At 47.7% G+C, this 11,212-nt stretch overlaps 1 protein-coding gene across 7 annotated transcripts; it reads right to left on the bottom strand.

Moving 5' to 3' along the window:
• Positions 1–613: 613 nt before the first annotated feature.
• Positions 614–8,444, bottom strand: Slitrk2 (SLIT and NTRK like family member 2). Of its 7 annotated transcripts, XM_063246491.1 has the most exons (4): positions 8,306–8,441; positions 4,548–4,601; positions 4,279–4,452; positions 614–4,054 (listed from the first exon to the last, which is right to left on the bottom strand). In XM_063246491.1, the coding sequence occupies exon 4, from the start codon at positions 4,009–4,011 to the stop codon at positions 1,474–1,476; it is 2,538 nt and encodes an 845-aa protein (XP_063102561.1). In that variant the 5' UTR covers positions 4,012–4,054; positions 4,279–4,452; positions 4,548–4,601; positions 8,306–8,441; the 3' UTR covers positions 614–1,473. The 7 variants fall into 7 exon arrangements, with proteins under 7 accessions (XP_063102561.1, XP_063102563.1, XP_063102558.1 ...); XM_063246493.1 differs by lacking the exon at positions 4,279–4,452; XM_063246488.1 differs by lacking the exon at positions 4,279–4,452 and having other exon boundaries at positions 4,548–5,128; positions 8,306–8,438.
• Between the last annotated feature and the right edge of the window lie 2,768 nt (positions 8,445–11,212).

Below are 11,212 nucleotides of genomic sequence, written 5' to 3'. Positions count from 1 at the left end.
TGCTCAGGCTGACAAGAAAATTTTCAAGTAAAGCCTACCTAAAGAAGGCAGAAGCAAGAAGACGATTGCTGTCATGGTTTAGGTAACTCTTAGCAGATGTGGAGATGCAAATAGTACATGATTTGATAGCACCCCATTAATGCTTCCATTAAATGCAAGGGAAAATGGTGCTTTGCCAGGAAGTGTGAAGATTGAGAGTCCTTAATCTAACATTTGATCCTAAAAGAAATAGAAAGGAATGTATACATTTTTACCTCTGCTGCCTTGAATTTGCAGAGAACTTATTTGGGAAGTTTTAATCTCACCTTTGAAGTTTTCCTTCAAGGTATTTAATGGCTCATATGTCTTTGCTAAATGAGGTGTGTGGCGGCCTCTACTGGTGTGTGTTTATAGAAAATGTTTCAATAGGCAGAAAAAATATTAATTTCAATTAAAAAGTTAGAAATACAGACTCTTTCTTTTAAATATACAAAAATATCTAATTTAATGCAGAAAAAATATATTACACGTTGTGTAATGTATTCTTAACTAGGAAAATAATCTAAAACACCGATTATGTTAGTGTAACATAATGATTTACGAAAGGGCATTAATTGTTGAATCCACTCTGATATTGGGTTAAATATATTTTATTAACGAATTACTAATCCCATATGAGGCAGCTTATTACCTCTAGTCCACTGTTAAATCCCTTTAGTTGACTTAAATAAAATCACTTAAAACAAATCCAGAGGAAAGAAAATATTTTACAGTTAAGTCTATAAAGTCCTAAACTAGGATCATTTGATGGCAGGCTGGTTTCCATAAATCAAGCAAACTGTACGTTGACTTAATATAGCTGACATATAGATCTATTTTACAGTGTTTTCATTTTGAAAAATACAACACATTAAAATATGTTCAATTTATCAAAGCTAAAAGCAACATTTAAGTAATGTACTTAAAGTGCGAAGGCACTTTAACACAAAGAAGTGATGCCCAGTGGCTGTACTTGGTAATTGAAGATGGAAATACCATGTATCATTATTTACAAAAGAAGTTAGAGTCCCAAAAGATCTTTGGAGATCTTCTACAAAAGACACTAATTATCCATTTTCATTGGAACAGTTTGCCTATTCTTCTTTCATTCACTATAATCTCCTCTTTCTACTCCCACACTGAAAAAAAGAAGAAAACGGAAACAAAATCATAAACAAAACATATGAAAAAATGCACTGTAGAAACATTCATGTTCACTGAGAGTTCCTAAGAAGAGAAGGGAAAAAAATAGTGAGGGGGAGAGTGAGAGAGAAATAATTTAAAGGAAAAACTTGCAACAGCAATACCTTTGCTTTACCCCATCTCCCAAATATTTTCCAAGTCCCCCATGAACACCGGGAAGGGGAAACACAAACAAACACAAAAGCAAATGCAGTGCTTCCAACAGTTTGGAGCAGCAGCCTCTGATGCCTTGGGGTTGTAAATGATTTCCCTTCACAGCTGACTGATTGAAGTTTGCTTTTCCAGAACTTCGAGGTAGTCTGGTTCTGATTGTGGCTTAGCTTGCAGTAAAGGGTGGTCAGCCTTTGACTGCCCCACAAAGCATTTCCTGGGAGTTCCATATAAAACGGTTTTATTGATTCTGTCTTGGTTTTGGCGTCGAGATTCATAGGAAGGGGTGAACTGCCTTTTAGGTAAGGTACAAAAGTTATAGTGGACCAGGCCTGTGCTGGGGAGTTCCTTGACCCTCTCAGCAATATTTTGATACAGCAGCTCGGGCTCTCTTGGTGTAGCCTGCTTTTCTAGCAGCTCGGTGGCACTTATTGTGTAAGCTACGGTGGCCGGCTCTTCCTTTTTCTCCTCCAGGTTGCCATAGCTGAATTCTTGCAGGTTGCGGTAATAGGCTACCGGGTCTCCTTCCTTCTGCATGTAGATGGGGTTTTGACACATTTGACCCACAGGTGGAGGGATATAGTTATAGACATGGCCGTCGGTTTTATCATGAGTCTCTGTGTTGTACGACCCATACTGTAACTGGAAAGAACTTATGTCTAAGTTGTTGGCACTCCTGGGGACATTTGGCACTCCCTTTCGGCGTTTGAGGACAAAGACGAACAAGCCGGCCCCAAAACAGACTGACAGGATAAAGACAACTAGCAATCCTAAAATTAAGACAGACAGTGGAACTTCTGTGTGTAGTTCAGGATAGGAACTGGGAGACACACTGAGTGACCGAGGGGTGTCTGTGTTGTGATTCATCGACAGAACGGTCCCATCTGACAAATTCGGACTCTCTGGACAGATGGCTTCCCTTCCCAGAAATTTCAGTATCTCTCCTGCATGCTTAGCAGGAGACTCACAAGTCACCTCATTGATGATGACAGGGGAATTGGCATGTTCGGTCCAATCCTTTAGACCCATGATGTCACAGGTGCAGTCCCATGGGTTCTCTTGCAGATCTATCTGGATAAAAGCCGGCAGCTGATCCAGAACCCCCTTGACAGGCAGGTGTGAAAAATGGTTGTTTCTCAGATTAAGCCTGGTGAGAGCTGTGCCCCCAAATATATTATCGGGTAAGGACCTCAGCAGGTTGTTATTCAGAAACAGAAGCTGGAGGTTAACCAAAGCATCAAAGGTCAGCGGCTTGATTTCCTTAATGACATTATATTCTAAATAGAGATACTGCAAGCTCTGCAACCCATCAAACATAGACGGATACAGCACTTCAAGGTAATTGCCATTCAAATAAAGTCTGCGTAAACTGGTCAGGTTTGTGAAGGCACCTTCCTGAATGACTGCGATCCTGTTGTTTCCTAAATGCAACAAATCCAAAGAACTATAGTCTAAGAGGTCATTCTTATAGACAGTCTGAAGATAGTTCCCTGTTAGGTAGAGTTTCTTTGGACTGGTAGGCTTGGGCTGCAGGTCAGAAATATTAGTGAACTTTCTTTCTTGGCAGTTAACGTTGAGACCATTGTCTGAGCTTTGAGAGGTGCAGACACAGCTACTAGGGCAGGTGAGGGGCACAGGGGACTTGGTCTGGTACACCATGATCGGTCCAAAGCTCTGCCTGTCCTTTGACACAGTCACTCGGGGAGTTGGACGGTTTCTCATTTTGGGTGGCCTGCTGGCTTTTGGAGCTCTGGTAGGGTTGAGAGCAGGATTCATAGTAGGTGACAGCCTTTGGATGTGTGTATCACTGTGGCTGCCCCTTTGACTGGAGTCACCAGCACTTTTTCTGGGACAGAGGTCTTGCCTGGTCAGTTGGGTCACATCTTTCCCATGCAACCTGAAGGGAGTTTCGCAGACAATCTCCCCCACGAAAACAGTTATGGTGTCAAGCCAAGCCTTGAGCGGAAGTAAGTCGCAGGTGCAGTTCCATGGGTTTTCCTCCAGCTGAATCTCCATGATGCCTCCAATGTGCTCCAGCACACCGGCGAAAGGCATCACCTTCAGCCGGTTGCCCCTCAGGTCTAAGTGGGTCAGCAGGACAAACCGAAACACATTGCTGGGCAGTGACAGCAGAAGGTTGTCATTCAAGATGAGGACTTTGAGCTTATTCAGTTTGCTGAATGCCCCCGCCTCGATGGCACTGATGTAATTGTAGTCAGCTTGGAGGTACTCCAGGCTCTCCAGGCCCAGGAAAGTGTCCTCCCTCAATACCTCCAGCTTGTTGTTGTTGAGGTGCAGTCTTTTGAGGGTTTTCAGGCCACTGAAAGCCCCAGTTCCGATCTCCTGCAGCCCGTTGTTACCTAGGTGAAGGGTCACCGCGTTGGAGTAATTGACAAATTCGTTTGGATACAGTCTCGTCAGGAGGTTGCCATTGAGAAAAAGCTGGTAAATTCGATACTGGGGAGGCTGAAGCAGGCTGACAGTTGTAAATCCTTTGTTTTCACAGTTAATATTCAGTACGTTCTCCTTCTCCTCGCACAGGCACCGGATCTTGCAAATGTCTTTGGCAGTTTTTCGACTCTCCGTCTGTAAAATCCCGGCCACGGTTAACACACTGAGGAACCAAACGCCGCTCAGCATCTTTAGGCACCTTCGGTGTCAGCTCAGGTACCTACAGGCAAACCTTGAGTGCGGGGCAGGGGGAGAAAACAGGATGCGGGGAAGAAAGAAACAAGGAAGCCCGATTAAAATGGCAAAGCAAGGAGGCAGAGTGGAAGGGGGGGTGAGGAGGTGGGCAACACAGAGGAATGGAATCACTGCATTTTTTCAAAGCGGTTTCGTCTCTCCTCTCCCCTCCCCCGCCCCCAGCCCACCCACACGCGCGTTCCGGAACACACATGCTTGCACCTGATTTCCCGGCAGGTCGCAGCCAAGCCGCGGAGTCATTAGTAATCGAGTTGTCCTACTAAATCCAGCCCATCTCCTCCTCCCCGGGGTATCTCCAAGAGATCTCAGGCGGCTTGCCCGTCGTGGGCTCGCAGCAGAAATTGCTTTACTTTTTTTCTTTCTTTTTTTTTTTAACTGCGCAAAAAGGGGGTGGGAAAATCAGCCATCAAGGGGCTGGCGGCGAGGATAGAGATGTGAGAGCAGAGACAGCTCAGGGCGGGGGTACTCACACATCAGGAGAAGACAGGACCCCCCTCCTCTGCAGTCCGCCAGGAGTTTAGCATCTTCAGGAAGAGAGGGAGAGCAAGGTAAAAAGAAGTCGCCGCTTCCGGGGGGGGGGGGGTTGTCCTGCTTTTGGTCGGTCGCTTTAATTTGGTTAGGGGGTGCTCAGAAATTAAAAATCCGGCAGGCGGCAGGAGAGGAAGCCAAGGGTGGGAGCGCCGGGAAGCTGCGCCGCCCGGGAGCAGGGGTGCGATTGCGCAGGGAGGTCGCGGAGCCGGCCGGCTCCAGCAGCGGGCGGCGGCCACAGCAGAGCCTGGGCGCGCGCTTCCAATCCTGTGGCGGCGGCGGCAGTGCGTCTGGCAGTTTGAATTTGAGAGGCTTTGCAGGCTCTCCGGGACAGGACTGGGGTGACGTCACGGGGGGAGGGTGTAGGCAGAGGATCGAGGGCGCGCGGTGGGGGAGGGTGGGGCAGATGTTCCCTTCGCTGTGAGTGGCTTGGCAAAGCTCAATTCGAGGCTGTCAGTGGGTTGGTTCTGAACTACTCCATCTCCAACTGGACGGCGGTGCGGGAAGTCCCCGCAGGGGGTCTCTGCAAGAGTGACCTATTAAGGTGCTGGCACCGCCAGAAGTCCTTCTCTCGCCCCTCCGGTCGCTTCTATCCCCTCTCTTACATAGTGCGTGAAGGACAGCGACCTGGGCCATTCCAGGGGGGCTTTCCAGCAGGGGTCCAGAACCCTTCTCAGGAGAGACTCTCTGTGTGTGCCTATTGCTTGCCTGTCAGTGTGTGTGTATCCAGCTTGGATGCTGGGTGCAGAAAGTGAGGTGTCTGTGCTTACCCAGTTTGTCTGTGTAGGAGGGAGAGGAGTTCTCCTAGGGGATTCATGCTACAGACAGAGCCTTGTTTTCAGCGCTGAGAGCGTCACTTTTCTTGGTGGTGACCGGCCAAATCCATATTACCCTGGATTCCCAAAGCTAGTTCACCGCTGGCTTGTGGACTGAGATAAACAAAAAGAAAACCTTTCTCCTGGTGAGCTTTATACCTAGCTAGGTGATGGGATTTAACCGTGTGCTTTTTGCCTGGAGGAAGAAGAGGAGTTGGTGTCAGAAAGGCACTTGCAGGCTGAGCCTGAGCAGGAAAGGGGAGCCCAGAGAAGGGCACTGGAGCCCTCCAGGCTGCAGGGCTGGGGGATCCTGGACCATAGAAGAAGGAGGTGAAGGATAATTACCTCCAGGAGGAAATGGGAGAGCAAAGGCGTCCTGACCCCTGGGACCCAGCACGGGAGGGTCTCAGCTAGCTCTGTGCCAAGTGTGTCTTCTTTCCATTTGTAGATTCTGTGGGCCCTCCTGGCTCTGACATTCAATCTGGGATCAAATAACCTTTCCAGAGCATTACTCATGGCCAGGTGTTGGATTTTTGCCTTCATTATCTCCTTTCTTCTTAATTATCTTACAGTTCCAGCCTGGGATCCCAGTGTGAGTCCATTTGCAAGGTGTGAATAATGTCTGGTGTGTCCTGGAAGGACAAGGCCTGCCTCTTTTGGGGTGGGCAGATATGCCAGGAAATAAATGCATGAAATAGAGACAAGGAACTAAATGCTATGCCTATCCCACAAAACACCTCAGCTTGCTTTCCCTTCCTACTCCTTCCCAGACCTGCTAGGGAGAGTCAGCGTCGGGTCTCTATTACCTGGCCAAATGCCAGAGAGGCAGTCACACGGGCCAAATGAGCCATTTGAAAGTGGAAAGCCTACTGCTTTCTCCTTTATTTTTTCCTGTTAAGCCCTGGTCATGGGATTGGGCAGTTGACACAACTGCTTCCTTCCCAAGAAAAGCTGGGGCACTTCACAAACTTAGGTACTCAGTCAACCTGTGGCTCTGGCCATGTCCTGGACTTTTTCTCTACCTTTTGCCCTTCTCCTTCCATAGAGGAATCCTCTTTACTGTTCTAATGCTCCTTTGCACTTTGGCCAGATCCTTTCCTTTCCCTCTCAGTCTCAAATTTTCCTTCTCTGGGCCCCATGACAACCTTGAGATGTGCAGTCTAGAGGGACTGAGACTTCCGTTGACAGCCTGTGCCTCCTCACTGCAGTTGCATCATTAGATGCAAGCAGGGGGCTGCATCTCAAGCACAGTTAGGCTCCCTTTCATAGCAAAGGGGCATTTGTTTATGTATTCCCAACTTTTAAAGGACGATTGTTCCCAGAAAGATGCGGTGTTTTCATTCATTCAGTCCTGCAACACACAGACTAGGCCAACTGTTTGTGGAAATAGAATCCAATGTGACAGCTGGACAAGACCTTAGAAATCAAGTCTGTTTTACAGATGAAGAAGTTCTTCAACCAGGGGAAATGCTGACATGGTTAAATTCAAGACATTAAAATTAAAAACAGAACACTGGGGTTCTGAGTCCAGCAATTTCCAACGGACCCATTGCATTTTAACATAAATTAGAGAAAAATTGTCTACTTAAATTCAAAGTAGTGGTCATATATATATATATATATATAGTTTTAAGTGAAGTATCAATATTAGTTCTCATTTGCAAACATTAAATTTTCACATTGAGGGATACTGTTAATAGTACTGGAGGACAGAGGTTATTTTGCTGGAAATATTGGAGGGAGGGAGGGAGACAGACAGAGAAAGAGAAAAAAAGAAGAGAAGAAGGGAAGAGGCGAGAAGAGAAGAGAAGAGAAGAGAAGAGAAGAGAAGAAGAGGAGAGAAGAGGGGGTTGTCTGTTCTTGAAATTCTTGACAATTACAGGATGAAGATGGGAAGCCAGCCTAGTGAAGGGACACAGAGACATTGGTGGCTAGTCTTCACTCTGTGGCCAGCGTCCTACAAGGGTTGACTGATCCTTCCACTGCTCTCTCCTGCCTGTGTACGAGCTGAGTGTTCACCGCTACTTTCTGAGACACGGGCATTGGGAAAGCATCGGCCACAGAGCCCATGGGCACTTTTTACTAAGTTTCCCCGGGGCCCCGCGCCTTAGTAAGCACTGCCGCAGCACCCTGGAAGAGGAGGCTTTTGGGGCGGGTGCGAAGGTTCTGGGTGCACTTCGAGCCCCAGAGAGGCCGAGGCGGTCGCTAGAATACGGAAACCGCTCGTCTCTGTGCTGCAGGAGGGAGGCTGCGGAGCGGGGTTTAGCCTCTCCTGCCTCGAAGGGAAGAGCGCAGAACTCTGTTGCCGAAGACCCCACCGGACACCGAGAGGGCCCGCGGGCAAAGATCCCACCTGCATCCTGGGGACAAAGGCGAGGGGACCCCCACAGGCCTGGGAGGGGGCGCCACCTGCCTCCAGCCCCCTTCCCCGGCCCCGCGCGCCCTACTGGCGATCCCGACTCTTGCGGGAGAGGAAGGGTCTTGGCAAGTCCCTCGGTACTCACACACTGGGCACCGGCCCCCAGCACTGCCTGCCTTCTCTCCCACTATCTGCGAGGTTCGTGATCCCAGTCCCGGGGCCCCACGGCTGCGACGCCCCCTCGCGCTGCCCCGGCCGCGGGGCTTGGGTACCCCGGGTTCCCGGGAGCCCAATCGCGAGCGCAGAGGCGGCTTGCACCGGGCCTGCGGGCCGCCTTGGTGGCTGGGTTCCCCACACCCCCGCTGCGAGGGGCACAGATATGAGCACCCCCGCCCGCGCGGACGGCCCGGGGGCGAGTACACCCCTGCCAGGCTGTGGGTGCTGGGCGGCCGCGCCCCGGTGTCCCCATGCCCGCTCATCCGTCCGCTTCCGACCGCTGCCGCTTCCCAGAGTGTTCGCAACTTACCAGGCGAGCGAGCCGCCAGGATCTTCCCCAGGAGGCGCCCGCAGCATCTGCGACTCGCGGAGGCGCAGGAGCCGCACAGCCAGGGAGCCGGGACACGGAGGAGCGCGGGCGGCGCCCCGGGGCAGGCAGATCCCCACTGGCGCAGCTCGCCGCCGGGCAACGCCGGTGGCAGGCGGGAGGGAGGAAGAAGGAGGCGGAGAGCTGAGCAAGAGGGAGGGGAAGAGGGGAGGGAGGTTCGGCGGCCCCTCTCCCACACTTATCAATCACGCGGCAGATCAAATATCCCTGCTGTGCACCCGGGAGGGGGACGCGCAGGTCCACAGAGGAGCCGCTGCTCCATTTCCCCGACCAGCGCCTCGGAGCGCGGCTCACTCCTCTCGGCCGCTCTTGCCTGGAACTCTGCCCAGCCCTTGCAGCTTCTACCGTGGGCTTCAGCTCGGATTCAGTCAAGGGAAATAAGGATGGCACATGGTCCGTACCACATCCAAGGGGAAACAGCCCGCGGGGTGGAAGGAAGTTGCGGGCAAGTCAAAGAGCAGCGGTTTGTCTGAGCTGGACACCCTCAGGGACGGCCGCCTTCCCTAACTAGTAAGCACCCAATCACTGGAGTTCGCAGGCAGCTATTTAAGGACCTCCTACGAGGATGGTAAACAAGGAATTTCCATATGATATAAAGCTGAGTTAGACTCATGCAAATGCGTTAACAAAAGCAAGCCCTGAGCACCGTTCCAGTCCCATTTTAACACCAATTATTTTTATTCTGAACAAGGCTGTCTGCATCTACTGAAACATTTGTTTGGCCATCTTTATTTCCTTTTTTTTTTTTTTTTTCTGGATTCTTCTTCTTCTTCTAAGTAGTAGTTCAGATTGCGATTCTATGCGAAGAAGGAAATCCGTGAAACAATCAGTGTGGTTCAACAAGGTTTTTGCCAGGAGCATCGCAGGTCCCCTCCGGACTTGCTTTCCCTGAGGCCTGCCTTCCACTCTTTTAGAGCATTATGGATAAAGCTGTGAATTTCTTAATTTAAGCCAGAATAAGGAGTTTATTTCATGGCACCAAGACATGTTACTCTCAATGGTGGTCTTAATTGAAATCATCAAAGTCCCTGGTCCTTTTCATACTCCCTGTAGGACTCTGCCAAGCCCCATTTTTGTCAGGATATCCGGAAGCTCTGTGGTGGAAAGCTGAAAAGCAGTGGAGGGAAAGAGAACAAAATTGGAGCAAAACTTAGCCGCGGAGGTAACAAATGTACAGTAGCCCCCAGGCATGGAAGACAGTTAGGATTTGTTTTCAAAGTTATTTCCTACCTCATTCCTGTCCTCACGCTTGGGAATCTCAGCCTTGGGTCTCCTCTTTCCCTTCTTGGCAGTCTTTCCAGGATGGTTTTCCAAGAAGATCATGCTGGGCCTTTTAAAGAGAAAACTAGTTACTGATAACCTTACATTATAAACATACGGAGTTTACTTTAGTTATTGTCCAAAGAATTATCATACAACCTTATCTCTGGGTTTTAAAGATCATTACTGTTTCTTTTCCTTGATTCTTGAAACAGCCTTTTTGCAATTTGCTTGCCATTCAGATAAGCAATTTTTAGAATAGCATACTTCTCACATATGCACATGGGCAGGGTATTTACAGTTACAAATTCAGAAAATTGGCTCCCTTAAAGATTTTAAAAATTATCCTTATTTATGTAAAATACCTAGTGCACTACAGCAGTGATCTGGGCACATCATATTCTTATAAACCAAGGGCAGTTACCAGAGTTATTTCTCTGGTTTTATCTGTGCCATCTTTTCATGTAGTTATTTAACAGGTGCTATAAACAACTCCAAACACACAGAGCTAAGGAGCCATTCAAATGCAGAAATAAGGAGACAGTCATGATACAGAAAGGAACCAGTTTACTGAGATGGGTAGTGTGTCTGTAGCAAAAGCGAGGCCACAAAAAAGCAATAACTTGTATGCAAATTTCACAAGAAGCATAATATTAATGAAAAAGCACATTTTATTTTAGTCCAGTAGAGTCATGTAATATATGGCATGCATCAATTTTAATTAGCCTTGTAAGCAAGTCTCACATACTCAGCAGCCTTCAGACAGCATTTAGCAGCCTGGTTTTCTACATGAGACTACACTGACATGATAGTAACATAAAATTAAAAGGAGCACACTTCTTTTTGCCAGTACAAAGTGTACAAGTAGGTGGGTAGCTTTTTTGAAAGATGTCCCGCATGCATACAAACACACAGACAAAAAGTAGTGAACAGTAGGAAACTTTCTGTGAGGGCTGTCACGTAGATAATTACAGTAGAAGAGAACTTGAAGTATGTGAAAAATTTAAATATAGGAATGCGTTTGAAAGCTGTCTTATTATGCTGACTTTCCAAAAGGTTCAGTGTTAGGGGAAAATTTCCAAATACCAAAGATACACAAACAGTTGTGTTCTTGTTAATCAATAAAATTATCGCATTAATTCTTTGCTATGGTAGTATTGAAATACAGCTCTTTGTTTCTGTGCTGTTTTCTTTCATTTGTTCACATGACAAAATAGAACAACAAGCTAAAAATTCCCTGGACATTTATAATTTCATTTTAAGAGTAGAAGAAAGCCAGAAATTTCATGTAGAATCAATGAAAAATGTGCATATGTTTCTAGAATCATAAAATACTATTTAATTACTAGCCAGAAAGCTAAAAAAGAAAGAAGAGGAAAAGGAAGAGAAAAGAAACTGCACGCAGAGTCAGTAATTCTGAGACAGATGTGCTGCTTTTTCACAGTACCGTTCCTTTTGAACCTAACATTTCAAAGAAGAGTTCCAGAGGACAGACAGATTCCTAAATAAAGAAAGAAATGTGGCACAAAGAGGACATGCCATTAATACCAGTCATTATAGTTTAAGGGA

This window comes from Cavia porcellus, unplaced genomic scaffold (assembly GCF_034190915.1).
Source record: "Cavia porcellus strain 051 isolate PalLab524CR breed Dunkin Hartley unplaced genomic scaffold, mCavPor4.1 scaffold_3, whole genome shotgun sequence".
NCBI lineage: Eukaryota > Metazoa > Chordata > Mammalia > Rodentia > Caviidae > Cavia > Cavia porcellus.
This window is presented reverse-complemented; position numbering and strand designations above follow the sequence as displayed.